Raw genomic sequence first — 13,949 nt, forward strand, 5'->3', positions numbered from 1 at the left:
CCTAGAATCACGAAAATTTTAATGTCCACCCAGAACAGCATCATGAAAAGTCTCAGATTTTCAAACCAGGGCTCCCGTAGCTTAGTCGAACAAAGGCGCTGCTTCAAAGCAAGGCCATGCTGGATTCAATTCCCGGTTAGATCTGGGAATTTTTCGCAAAAGTGATTTCGGGATTTTGCTACCAAAAATGATCATAGTAAATTCCGGAACCTAAGGAGCCTTCGAAGCCAACTAAACTTCAAGATCATGTATTAGGTTGCTTATTTACTTCTAAATATTATTACTCTTCACTATATCGAAACTGGCTGAACAACACATTTTTAATAGTTGGTATTACCAATTTAAAAAAAAGTGAATTAATTGTTAAACAATACAATTCTGCCCAGGAAGTATCTTTACGAATTTGAAGGCGTTCTAGATAGATCAGTCGGCACCGACTTTCATAGCTGGCTAGTCGAAACGGATCTCTCCACCGCAGTTTCCGCAGAACGAATCGTAGAAAACGTCGTTGAACAAAATCAACTCAATGTAATATGTTTAAGGAATGTTACACTAACTCTAACGACAAATCTCACATACTCCCGTTCTTCATATCCCACCCCCCGACTGTTCAATCTCAGAAATCCCTAGACAAAAAAAAATACTCACTTTGATGCTTATCAGCTAATTGCACGAGCGGTGTGGGCAGATCTCGCCGTCGATAGAAGCACATCACTTTCGCCTCCACGTTGCCGTTTTGCGTTTTGTTGAGCTCCTCGATCCGGCGGATCTGGAACGGGGTCGTCGACGATGTCTCCACGTAGACATAGTCTGCAAGAAGAGGAAGAAGAGAACAAAAAATCCAGTTAATCAGTTATATCGAAATACGCTTACGGAGCAACAACAAATCGTCCGTTTATAGTCGGCAATTTTTAATCAAATCAGCTGGATCTCGCGGGATTCTGATTTTGGTTCTCCGGAAACAGAAGAGCGAGGGGTCACACACACAGAACATTCAACAACAACAATAATAATAATAATAATAATAATAATAATAATAATGATAGCATGGCGATGGCGAAGGCGCGCGCGGTAGCCATAACTCTTCAACCTTTTACGAGCGGCTGTCGTCACAGAAGACATAAAACAAGGCTTTTATGATCTCATCTCTTTGGGATCCCACTTCGTACCTAAACGCGGAGCAACCGCCGCCACGTATACGACGAGTAAGCGGTCTGTTTTGGATTTCTATCCCGTTTTCGGAAGATATGTGTTATGCTGATTCAGTCATCTTCGACCCCTTCTCCTCCGAAAATGCAATCGAATCCAACTTCGAAAACACCTGTTCGAAAAAGAATTGGGAATTCTTCGTTTGATTTTGCATGCTATAGAAACTACACCTACATTTACAAGTGTAAATTACTTAGTGTGTAAAGTGAAAATATGTTAAGTGGTTGTCGATTTGAATGACAGCAAAACGAATGAATAGCTTAAAATCACTGATGCATCGCAATAATCCTATGCATTAGTTTCACACTCACGCCCAATATGCATTTTTCTGCATCTAAAAGCAACGATGAAAACCACAAAATCAACCACGCGTTACACGCTTCTGTTCATGACGGGTAGCTACAATTTCGCTTTTTATTTTATGCCGTGTGATATGGTTTTGAGAGGAAATCAGGTGCATAACAGTGTTGTTTTCCCAGGGGAATTGTAAAATCTGCATAAGTGCTTCTTATATAATGCTGCAGTGGAAAATAAACGATAAAATAGCCCTAGTTCAATTTAGTAGCTCATTTAGTGACAGCTATAACCGATGAAAGCCTCTTCTGCCGAGTCACACGTAGGTGGCCGCCTACCTTGAAATGTGGGATTGTAGTTTTAAATCTGTGAGTTTGGTAGTTTTGAATTTGAGTATGTAGGGAACAGCACTTTTTCGGCATAAGGATGAAAGATCTAGTCAAGCGGTGATGAAGATGATAGTTTGTGTCCATTGAAGGAAGTATTACGACAAAGGTATTTTTTTTCCTCTGTTCGGGACATAACACCACAGCGACCAGCAATTTGATCTATTGTAGTATATCCCGTGTCCTTAGTTTATTGCATGTCGTATTACTCCATCACTATTGACAAATGATGAGGTATTCGGATTTGATACAGTTGTCATTCTTGCCTTCCCCGCAAGGAATCGATTCTAATTGAAAGGTCCCGCTATTTATACCCTTCGGAGTGTTGGAACACCCTCCAAAGGCGCGCTCCTTTGTCAATCAAAATTGGATTCCTTAGCAACAAAATTAAGGTATGACACCGATAATGACCATGCATCAGAACCCTAGTCTTAACCACTTCAACCTAGGGAAAAACGAATAGAAGATTAGGAATCACATAGATGAAGACTAACGAACTCATTTTTTCTTTGTTTCAAGATCATCCTCGGTGGACTGAGCCGAGTCTTATCACTATCAACAAGGCATAAAAAGTAACAAGGACTAAGACGTGTTCCTTTGATTACGGAAAAAATCCTGTTCCCCTAGTTTGAAGTAGTCAAGACTAGGAATTGGTGGTAGATCTTACATCCCGTAACGTACCAAGAAAATGTGATCTACCTACGTTACGGGGCGACAAAGGTAATTGCTATTTGATATTTTTGTAAACAGTGACAGATAGCGGACATGAAGATCCAGGAGGTGCCGGACAAAGGCGTTATATCCTAGACAAATGGTAAGTTCCAAATCCGCTGTTGTCGTCATCGTCATATTCGCCGTCATAGGTGGAACCATTCGTATATTTAAAATTAATCATCAACCGCCGAAACTATATGAATTATCGCGTATTTCTGTTGTTCATTACAGACCAAGCGAAAACTTAACCATATTTTGTCATGAAGTTGCGTTTTTGCTTAATGAGCAGAATATCATGGGTTTAATCCCAACCTCTCCCACAACAGAATAAACCGCCATCGTTGGGTTCCAAGAGCATGAAGCGCAGTTAATAGCCAAAAGTTGAATTGTTTAAACCATGAATTTCGGAAAGGGTGTATGCGTGATCCAGCTTGGAAGACATTGTAGGCTGCTTTCGGGGACGTCGCTTCATTTGAATAGCTTTTTGTTATGTCGTTAGTAGATTGTGGTAATGTAAGGGACCCGGTGGCCATAGAGCAACCGTTTTTGCTTATTGAGCAAAAGATCTTGGGTTAAAACCCAAGCCTCGTTTCATAACTGAGTTGATCTGAGCCTCTATTGTAGAAAATCGTTAATAATAGGAATCGGCTAAACGATTCGGAATAGTAATACGTATATTAAGAGAAATGTGACGTCAACCTGATCCGGTTCGGAAGACACTGCTAACTATTTTCGGGGATTTCATTTCATTGTAATAGCTTCTTGGAACCGATAATGAACGATCGTAGGTCGTAGCTTATTGTGATGTAAGGGGCACGATGGCTTTTGAGCGACCGTTTTTGCTTACTGAGCAGAAGTCTGTGGGTTAGAACCCAAGCACCTTACACTATTGACTGTAATGAAATTCGGTTAAAAGGACGGATACGTAAAAGAAGCAATATTCGAGTTTTTGGAAAGACGTGTTGATTGGAAATCAATAGCAAATTCTTCTCAACAGCATTTGATGTCGTCGTCGGTGAGGGCGTCGCCAGGATCGAAACATAGTTACAACAAATTGAACGGAAAATTAATCGTAATTGTTTTGTGATATAAGGAGCTCGGTGGCCTAGTGGCAACCGATTTTTCTTACTGAGCAGTTAGGACATCAATTCAGCTTATCGTTTACCAAAACGAATCCTACTGCAATCCCACCCCTTTTATCCAACATCTCAGTGATTTCTCGTGGAAGTGCAGAGGTGTTCTGGGCTTTCATTAATTCGAGTATTACGTCAAAATATTCCTACCCATTCCTTTCTTGACCAGCATTCGGACGTGGCCAGCGCTGGTATTGCCTAATTTTAGCTCACCAGTATTTACACATTGAGGATGATTGCTAGTCCCAAGCAACGTCTATTGGTTCTCTGTGTAATTACAGCTGATCTACCAATAACGGAGTTGCATCTACGGGTGGTCAATCATGTTTATGCTCAATCATGCACACAGCACTACTCGGCATAAGCACGTAATTCCGTCAGATCGAACAGAAACAACAAAAATATCAATGATGTATCAATGTGAACGAATCAATCATACGTTTTGTACGATAATTTAGTTCAAAAGTACAAAACAAAGTCAAAGTCTTCAGAATTGTCCTGGATTTCCATTCAGAACTACATTGCAATCCATCAATTGAGCATGTCCCATAAGAATATTTAAACGTTTCTAACCATTTTATTCGAAATTTATTTAAATTTCCGCATATTTTCCATTACTAGAAGTTACATCACAAAAAGGATTTTGCACAATAAGAATCCCAATAGAATTCTAAAATCTGATAAATTGTTCAAAAGACTTTAAATCAACGCTAGTCTAATAACCTTTCAAGCCACCGACGCCAGGAAGGCAGCTCCCACACCTGGACCTTACCAATCGACCCATCAAACTCATGGACCGGGGACCAACGGCTTTACTTCCCTGCCTCAGAAGATCCCGACGGTGCCGACTGGGATTGAACCCAGGATTTTTGGAGTGTGAGGAAATCACGCTTACCACTTCAGTATAAATCATTAAAAGATTCCAAAAATCTAATTCTTGCAAACCAATTTTGAAGTTCTAAATGTTACGCATTTTTGGACTAAAGTAGGCCACTGCGCCATATATAATCGTCAAGATTCTCCTCGTTTGGCCAGTTATAATGAAAAATCATGGTGGCAACTGAATTTACATTTTAAAATTTCAGGTTTTTCCCGGTTTTCTTGGTGCTTGGTTTTTTTATTTTTTTATACGATAAATGAGGAGATGAAAATATTTAGTTGACAGTTCCGTTATAGTACGGTAGTGTGAACGTTGTATATAGAAAGTAGAAAGCGAGCAAAGGACAATTTTGAGGAAGGTACGAATCAGGTTGATCGTCCATCCCCTTTACCAAACTCATCCATAGCAAGTTCCTAATCCGTTTCTTGCCTCGATTTACTCACTGATACGAGAAGAAGTCCTTCGCATGGCAATTTTCTCACCCTTAGAAGTTTTTTTCTGACTGCTTCCGAACTCCACTTTAGGGCATACATTCATCCAGATTTCCTCCTTCTTGGTTACCAGCAAATCTCGATTAGCAATTTCCCGGTTTTTCCCGTTTTTCTCCAGGAATTTTGGAAGTTTTTCAGGTTTAGTGATATACATTTGAATTAAGCATAAAACTGAATGCGGTTGAGCTAAAGGTTAAATAGGTCATTTCTAAAACAGCAGCACCTTTACTGGATCTTGAATTTGGTTCTACGACACGTTTGAAGTCTTCGCTCATAACTTTATAGCCTTTTATTTGATAAATAGTTATTTTCTAAACTTGAAATTCTCTCTGAAAGCCCCTTGAAAATGTCTTTACAACAGTCCAGAAATTATCTGTAGAACACTCCAAGAACTTCTTAAAATTCTTCCTTAGATTCTCTTCGAATTTTAAACTCTTTCTAAGAATTCACTGGAGCTTCAATTTGTTTTTATTTGCTTGAAATTCTCCATAGAGTTCCCATGCAATTCACCTCAGATTCTCGACCAACAATTGAAAAGGGTATATTAACTTTTAAGACCAGTAATCCCCATTCCCTGCCAACACCATCGGGCAGAGGAAATTCTTCCGCTGAGAATTGTCTTCATATTTTGCTCGTAATTCAAATCCTCTAGAAACTTCATTCGAAATGCGTTTGGTATTCTCCTCATAATTTTCTAATAAATCTTCACACAATTATTTTGGAATTTTACCCCCAAAATTCACTTTCCTTGGTATTTTTCACAAATCCTGGAAACCTCTTCACTCTTGGGAGTTTTAGTAAATAGTCCCTTAGAGATTTTCCTAAAGCTACCTAGAAAATGTTCTCTGAAATACCTTTGTGTTATCTCTAGAATTCATTCTAAAATCTGCTCAAATTTGTTCTGGAAAAAAAATCTAAAATTCTCATAATAGTTCTTCAACTGTGACTGTATCCTGAAAATCAACTCCGGTCCAAAATGTCTTGAAATCTTATTGTTTTCATGGAGAGGATGAGGTATATTTTTCCAGATTTGTCATCTTTCTGTTTTTTCGAGGTGACTGGTCACTCTGCATTTTACATATATGAAAAACATGTTTTTAATCCGATCATATTTGTTTTGCCTTGAGCACATTTTAAGACCCAGTTCCGCAAGACAATTACTCCGGATAGTAAGCTTAACCGAAAACTATTTTGCAGGTGCAGTGGAAAATCGAAAAAAAACAGCGCTTTCACTTCCAAAATTATGTAAAGTAATTTCATCTAAATTGCAATAGTAGCAACATTGAACAATAAAGCCATTCTATGATGTCAAGGCAATGCTTGTCAACGTATATTTGGATCATCATTTAAACATAAAAGTGCTACTCATAGCAATAAAAAAAACTCTCCAACAGACCATTATCAAAGACAACAAATCAAGAAGACTGGCAGCTCTTCCATTTTTTCATACAAACGCTATGAGACAGGTACAATCGCGTCATCTGCCGCTCAAAGGTAAATTCTTTGAACGAATTTGATAGCAAAGATTACATCCTCAGGCGAAGGGTTTGTGTATTTGCTCATTTTTCTATGCGTTGCTTCCACTTTCACACAAGCGCAGCGCTACTGTATCTGTCGCTTGGATTCTGGCAAAGTTGGGAGTCTTCTTGATTTGTTGTCTTAGCCATTATCCTTAATTATCATTTAGTTAGTTCTCTGAGCTAATCAAGCTGTTCAGAACACAATAAGGAACAATAACTAGAAGTATTCCATCTTATCTTAAAGCTGTGTTTAGACAAGGCAAGTCAATTGAAACCATGCCATTAAACTGACTTGATCAACTCACTCGAATTGAAAAAAGTTGAACCAGGCTCAGCTCTTCAAGCGAATTAAATTCAAATGACTTGCTTTGTCTAAACCCAGCTTAATTTTTTACCATTCTTGAATTTAATCAAAGGCGTTCTCAGGGCTGGTAGCGATCAATGCTGTAAAAAGTAGTGATTTTAGTGACCATGTTGAAGAAATAAGTGACCAAATAGTGACTTATAGTTGTAAAAAAGTGACTAAATAGTGAACTAAGGGAAGAAAATTAGTCGTTCTGATGGCATACCAAATAAATGTTGGATGTTTTAGAGTTATTCCATAAGATTCTCACAGACACTTAAATATGTACGATAGGAACCTTTAAAGTGTTAGATTTAATAGAAAGTTTATGACTAAACCTCCAAGCTTCTTCTACCTGAAAAAACCGGGAATTCTCAGGGAATTTTATTTGTCCTGAAAATACCTGTAATAGTCTCAGGGAATCTTATCATTACTCAAGAAATTTAATAATTGTCCTACTAAGAATGCATTTTAAAATAAAACCATTTAATATTCCTAGTTATTTTCATTCACACATTGAACTTTATAGATCCAGAAATTTTATAAATTCTGAACTGAAAAGTTATAGGGAAATTTACGTATTCTCGGCAACCTAAGCAGTGACGTTTTTTCTATAGCCTTTTTCTTTAAGGAACGCACACATATGCAGTATTGGTTTGTTTACAATCTTTTGCTGCCAGCTGCTCTAACAATTTCAGTCGAAAGAATGGTCAAAAACTGTTTTGAAACGCTTTTACAAAGCTCCAATCTTCTCTAGTGAGAGCGAGTATTGTCGGCAACCAGTTTTTCTTCGGCAACCGTTCCATTTGAACTGCATGTAAATCTACTGTTCTATTATCGGCAACTCGAAATCTGCTACAATTTGTAGTGCGTGTGTTGCATTTCAAGAAAACCTTGCTAGATTGCTTTTTCTAAGTGGTAAAAATATAGTCAAATTGAAGCTGGAAGCATAAAGAATCGTTTGCATGCATTCAGCGAAGTGTTTTCGTAAGAAAATCCAGTGAAAATAGTGTTTCAATTTGCGTTGCCGAAAATAGTCTGCCATGCGGAAGCCGTCATTTCCCCTAATACTTCAAGAAATTTTCAAGAATCTGGAGTCAAATTCCTTGCACAGTTTTAAGGCTCATGGAATTTTATTATAATTTCTTATACTCCAAGCGAATTTTCATGCTTAATCTCCGTTGAATATGGAATATGGACTATTCTGAGGTCTTCAGAACTACTTGAAAGTTCCCAAAATATTCCTGAAGTTAATTAAACTGCCTTGAAGTACTTTTGTAGTTTTTCGGACTTCCTAAAGTCTCCACAATTTTCCTATCGATCATGAATATTCTCTAAAACGTTAACAAATCACTGAATTTCTCGAAACTTTTTAAAAATTTATGTAATTTCCCTGCTCTGTAATATCTCTGCTCTGAGGATATCTGTTCTTTCTTGAAGTTTTTTTTGCTTAGAACTTTATTAGCGAGGTCGATATCTTTCTCGAAGTTCTCGAAACTTTTCTGAAGTGTTTGCAGTTCTCATGAAGCTTGGTGTACTACCATGAATTTAATTGAACTGTTCTAAAAATGTCTAAGCTTGCGTGCACTTCTGGACTTCTGTGAAAACCTAAATAATTTTCTTAACATCTCTAAAGTTCAAGCAGTGCCGGTGGTGTAGTGGTAAGCGTGATTACTTCTCACCCCAGGCCTGGGTTCGATCCTAGTCGGCGCCACCGGGATGTTCTGAGGCAAATCTTCTCTGATCAAGCCTTCCTTCGGGAAGTAAAGCCGTTGGTCCCCGGTTCATGAGTTGATGGGTCGATAGGTAGGGTCCAGGTGTGGAAGCTGCCTCCCTGGCGTCGGTAGCATTGGTGCTCAATACGGAAAATAAGATCGACGGAAAACAAACCAAAGAAAAGAAAAAAAAAGAAATCTCTAAAGTTCTCTGAAAATCTGGGAACTTCTTGAATTTTCCCGCTAATTTAGTGAAACTAATAGAACTGAACTCCCCTGAAATTCCATTTGTTTTTGGAGCTCAACTAAACTTATTTAAGGGGGGTGGGGGTGAAATGTCCATAAAAGTTCCTGAAGTTCTCGGATCTTCCCTTAAGATCCATATACTTTTATAAGTTCTCGAAATGTTTCTGAAGATCTCTGTACTTCTGTGAAGTGTTCGAAGTTATTCTGAAGTTTCAAGAACTTCTTTAAGCTTCCGCAGCGAAATAATTAATATAGTTATATGATTTTCACTGAAGTTCTCAAGATTTGTCTGAAGTTCAAATTATCAAAGCTAATTCATAACTTCTTCAATAGTCTAGAGTTTCCTGATGTTTTTAAAATTGCCCAAAATATTTCTCAATGTCCTTAAACTTCTCTAGACTGCCCTGAATAGTATTTTTTTTTAAAAGAACCCACCATTTTACTGGAATTGATTTAATTGCCTTTACGTTCTACAATTTTCCTTAAGTTTTATAAAGTTTATAAAAACTCATGTAACTTTGCCTTAAAACACTAATTTTCCCTGGAAAGCCTGGACATCCCAGAAGTTTTCTATGCTTACCTTAATTTCTCTGAATTGATCAAATGTTCCGGTAATTTTTTTGATATATATTTATAATTCCCTGAAGCTTCTAAAGTTTTCGGATCAATTATAGAATTCTCGGAATATTCAATAATTCTAAGGAACTCATTGTTGCTCGCTGCAAATTTTAGTTAATGTAATTTTTCTGATGTTATCTGATCGTCCTCGAAACTTCACTGAATATAATGAAACAATCTAAACATATCTAAATTTCTTACAAGTTCTCTGGAATGCTGAAAATATCGGTGCTAGCTAAAAGTTCTCGCCTTTTTTATTAATGGAACTTCTTTGATGTTCTCTAATCAACATAGCTAAATTTTCGATTTTTTTTTTAGATCTTGAAATTTCCATGATACAACAGCCTTGAAATACTCTCACATTTTGCGGTTGTTCCTATACTTTTTATTGCGTTCCAGAAATTTTCTCTGAGCAAACCGAAGCTTCCGGAAATTCCGGTGTCTGCAATTTCCTTGAATTTTTTTAAACTTCCCTTTTATTCTCTTATCTGTCTTGATGTTCTTGGAGCTTCCCTAAAACCCTCAACTCTAATGAAGATCGCGGTTCTGCTTTAAAATAAATGGAATTCTCGTAAACACCTGTAAACTTTCCTGAAATATTTCTGAAGTTTTCATAATTTTCTAAAGGTCTCTGTACTGAATCTTTCGGAACATCTTATGGGTTCTCGATTTTATTTCAGTACATCATGGAACTATCCTGAATTTGTCTAAGCTCACGCTTATAGATTTTTAAACCAATTCAATAGTCTGTGCTTAAGTTTCGGGAACTGCCCCTTAAGATCTGGAAGATCTGCCCTGGAATTCTCCAAAGATTTCAAGATCTAGTTTTTTCTGAGATCAATAGAACTTAATTAAAGTTTTCACATTTTTACACGTACGTACTTACAGAACCGCCAAGACATGAAAAATGTTGTGATCTTAGACTTTCTAAAATGAAGTAAGTGTTCAACTTCATCATTAATTGGATTTGATAGTAAAGCTGTTTCTTTAAAACTGATTGTCATGCCTTAAAAATGTTTGCGTTAAAAACATATTTTTAACGTATTTCATTAATAGCATTCTTATTATAAACCTAATTTCATCCACCAAAGTTATGGAACAATCTGGAAAACTCAGGGAACTTTATTTAACCAAATGAGTGGACACCCTATAGATAGATAAGAACGATTAAACGTAAAAAAAAACTCTATATAAAGTCGTCAATTCGAATTGTTAAAAAAATATAACAAAATGTAGGCCTATTCAGAAGAATGATCAATCTTGAAATAAATTCACGTTTAAAGAAGTTTAAAATAGTGACTTATTTATAAGAAAAAGTGACTTTAGGTAGTGACTTGGCCTTTAAAAAAAAGGTGACTCGCTACCAGCCCTGCGGCTCTAATCGAAAGGATTGATTTTTGTTGGACACAGCTGGATCTAGCAGACGCACCAATCTACTCAAAGGTTAAATTTTGTCAGACGCAATTAGGTGTACCATCTATTAAGAGGCGTACATACCCATTAATCAGCTTAAATTTTGCAACAACTAACAGCGTCTAGCGTCTACGAAAGTGGATTTTTATCTCAACTCAACTCAGGAAAGTGACAAAACCCAGTGGGAGCTGAATTTATAATAGGCTCAAAAACATCGAAATACCCCTTTTAATTTGAGTAGCAAAAATTCAACATCAAGCATAGAACAACCACGAGTTAGAAACTCTATTACCTTTGTTACTAGCGTAACATAGGTATTAGAATCGATTTTCACACGTCTTGCCGTCTGCGCCCGATAGCCATCCACACAAGCTATCTCACCTGTATGAAACATTCACAATCGATAGAACTCGGCTCGATATGGCTCGACAGTTTGATTGCGACATCGTAGAATCAAATTGAATATGAAAAATCAACCCAGCAAGATGAAATTTGATGATGTCTGTATGTGCGACGCGTTTCATCTAGACAAGCTTTTTTCGAGATGGATCATGCGATCAATATGGTTGATATCTCGTTTGATAGGCCCCATTGCGCACTTGATCGATATTGAATTTTTTTTTTCGCGATCTGACTTCCGGTTTTGGAGATATATAGGGCAGAATGATTTTAGTTAACGATTTTTTTAAAAATCAACGGTACACTTTATCAACAGTTTTAACAGTAGAAAGACCTCATCCATATCTACTTGGGGAAAAAATTTCATACCGATCAGACTTCCGGTTCCGGAGATTTGAAGCATATAATGATTTTAGTTAACTATTTTTTTTACAAATGGACGGTACATCCCATCAACGTGAAATTTGCAGCAATGGGAAGACCTCATCCATATCTACCTGAAAAAAAAAATCATACCGATCTGACGTTTGGTGTTGGAGATTCCGCCTTATTATCTTTGTTACTAGCGTAACATAGGTATTAGAATCGATTTTCACACGTCTTGCCATCTGCGCCCGATAGCCATCCACACAAGTTATCTCACCTGTATAAAACATTCCCAGTCAGTCATAACTTTGTTTACTCAATTTTGGATATCCTACTCAAATTTGGTTTGTTTAGAAATAGCGTGCATTCTGCTTTTTTTTTGCCCATAGACATTTTTGACATTTAATTGTCTTTCTCTGTTTTCCTCTTACTCGCGCTCATTCGATTTAAAAGGTGCAATAGTGTGCGCCGATTAAACATCAAAAAGCTCTATACATCTAAAGCGGACGTTACACATGTCAATATTTCAAATTTCATTCACAAAGAGGATAGTGAACTGGCACTTTAGACCTTGGTCTATACATCACTAGAGTGATGCAAAATTTGAAATTTTCGCTCCACAATACTTAAACGATTCCAAATCGGATCCTGACTAACCTCTCAAAATTTGAACCCATTTGGTGAGAAACTGAAATCGCACAAACCATTTGAAGTTTGTATGGGAATTACTATGGTAAAACCAAGATTTTTGTTCATGTCTATCTAATAATTCACCATATCAGCCTGCTTCAAAAACTTTCAACTGTACTTGTAGGAAATTTTTCCAGCTACAACTTTGCTGAATATCACTTTTTGATTAAATGCAAGGATCGAAAGTTATCAATGGTTCAATGCGCTGATGTCTTATGATCATGCTCAATCAACTGCTCAGCAGGCAACATTACACCTTCTAGGGCGTTGAATAGGACACAAAAATCATGGCTACTATGTCACACTGCAAAATACAGTGTTGCCTACAGAGCAGCTGCTTGATCATGTCATAAGTTTACCAATCTCTTAAATAATTAATAACTATTTTCTGTCTCGTTTTACATAGAAATGATCTTCAGCAAAGTTGTAGCTGAGAAAATTTTCTATAAGGATGGTTATTGAACTGTTTCGCAGCTCAATATGGAAAAAGACTAGAAGGCAATGAACAAAAAGTTGAGATTTCCCATAGAAATTTACATGCAAACTTCAAATGGCTTGTGCGAAGTCTGTTTCTAACCAAATGAGTTGTAAATTTGGGAGGCTAATCAGGACCCAATTTGAAACCATTTAAGCACTGTGGAGCGAAAAAGTCAAATTTTGCATCAGTCTAATACATCACCCTCATTTTTAAAATTCGCTATTAGAACTGGTACATCGTGAAACAAATCTGGAAACTCCGACCGATAAGTCCCGTTGGCGCAGCTATAGTTGATGCCGTAGGCAATGGTGCCACTTTTTATCTAACTTCTCGATGGACATTTTAAATGGTCTTATCTGCGTTGATCGATTCTCTTCATCGACTTTCTCTTTGATTTACCACGACAACATACACTGTAACTGGAAAGTACCTATTAATGGATACAATTTCACCCATTTTAAAGTAAAGTAGGTTAACCAATTTAATGGGTAAAAACATACCCATTAATGGGTATCTAATACCCATAAATGAGTAATTGTTACCCATTAGTGGGTAAAAGTTACTCATTAATGGGTAATTTTTTACCCATTTAATGGGTTAACCTACTTTACTTCAAAATGGGTGAAATTGTACTCATTAATGGGTACTACAATGTTAGAGTGTAAACGAATTTCTCGCTAAGCTCAAAGGACAGTTCGACCGAAGATGATGTCATGTCATAGCATAGCCTGGCGGAGAGAATCTCGGGAACCAATTGAGCTGTCAAATAGCTATTTGACCAATTGAGCTGTCAAATCACAACCAACAACAAAAAAGAGCACATCAGCTATTGCGAACAAAACTTTCGAAATCCGTTTTGTCGTGACTTAAGGCTCGCCTACGCAAACTAACACCATCTTTGGTGAAAATTTCCTCTATCCGATGATGCCGGTAATTTGCGTTCGATTGGCGAGGAAAGAATAATCAACGGTTTGTTTATAAAACTTGATAGTACGTATTCAATTTTTGGTCTACAATATATTGAATTGGTTCCGCTTTTTGATAGATCGAAATT

The 13,949-nt window shown here is 37.2% G+C and overlaps 1 protein-coding gene across 2 annotated transcripts in view; it reads right to left on the reverse strand.

The window, feature by feature from the left end:
- The window catches only part of LOC135702945 (metastasis-associated protein MTA1-like), a 273,632-nt gene that overhangs the window by 180,842 nt on the left and 78,841 nt on the right, over positions 1–13,949 (reverse strand). For both annotated transcript variants that reach the window (XM_065224002.1, XM_065224001.1), the window contains exon 2: positions 649–810. In XM_065224002.1, coding sequence (XP_065080074.1) covers positions 649–810 — 162 coding nt within the window. The remainder of the gene's footprint in view (positions 1–648; positions 811–13,949) is intronic.

This window comes from Ochlerotatus camptorhynchus, unplaced genomic scaffold (genome assembly GCF_037179485.1).
Source record: "Ochlerotatus camptorhynchus isolate MF236.1 unplaced genomic scaffold, CSIRO-AGI_Acam_v1.1 ptg000203l, whole genome shotgun sequence".
In the NCBI taxonomy this organism is placed as follows: Eukaryota; Metazoa; Arthropoda; class Insecta; order Diptera; family Culicidae; genus Ochlerotatus; species Ochlerotatus camptorhynchus.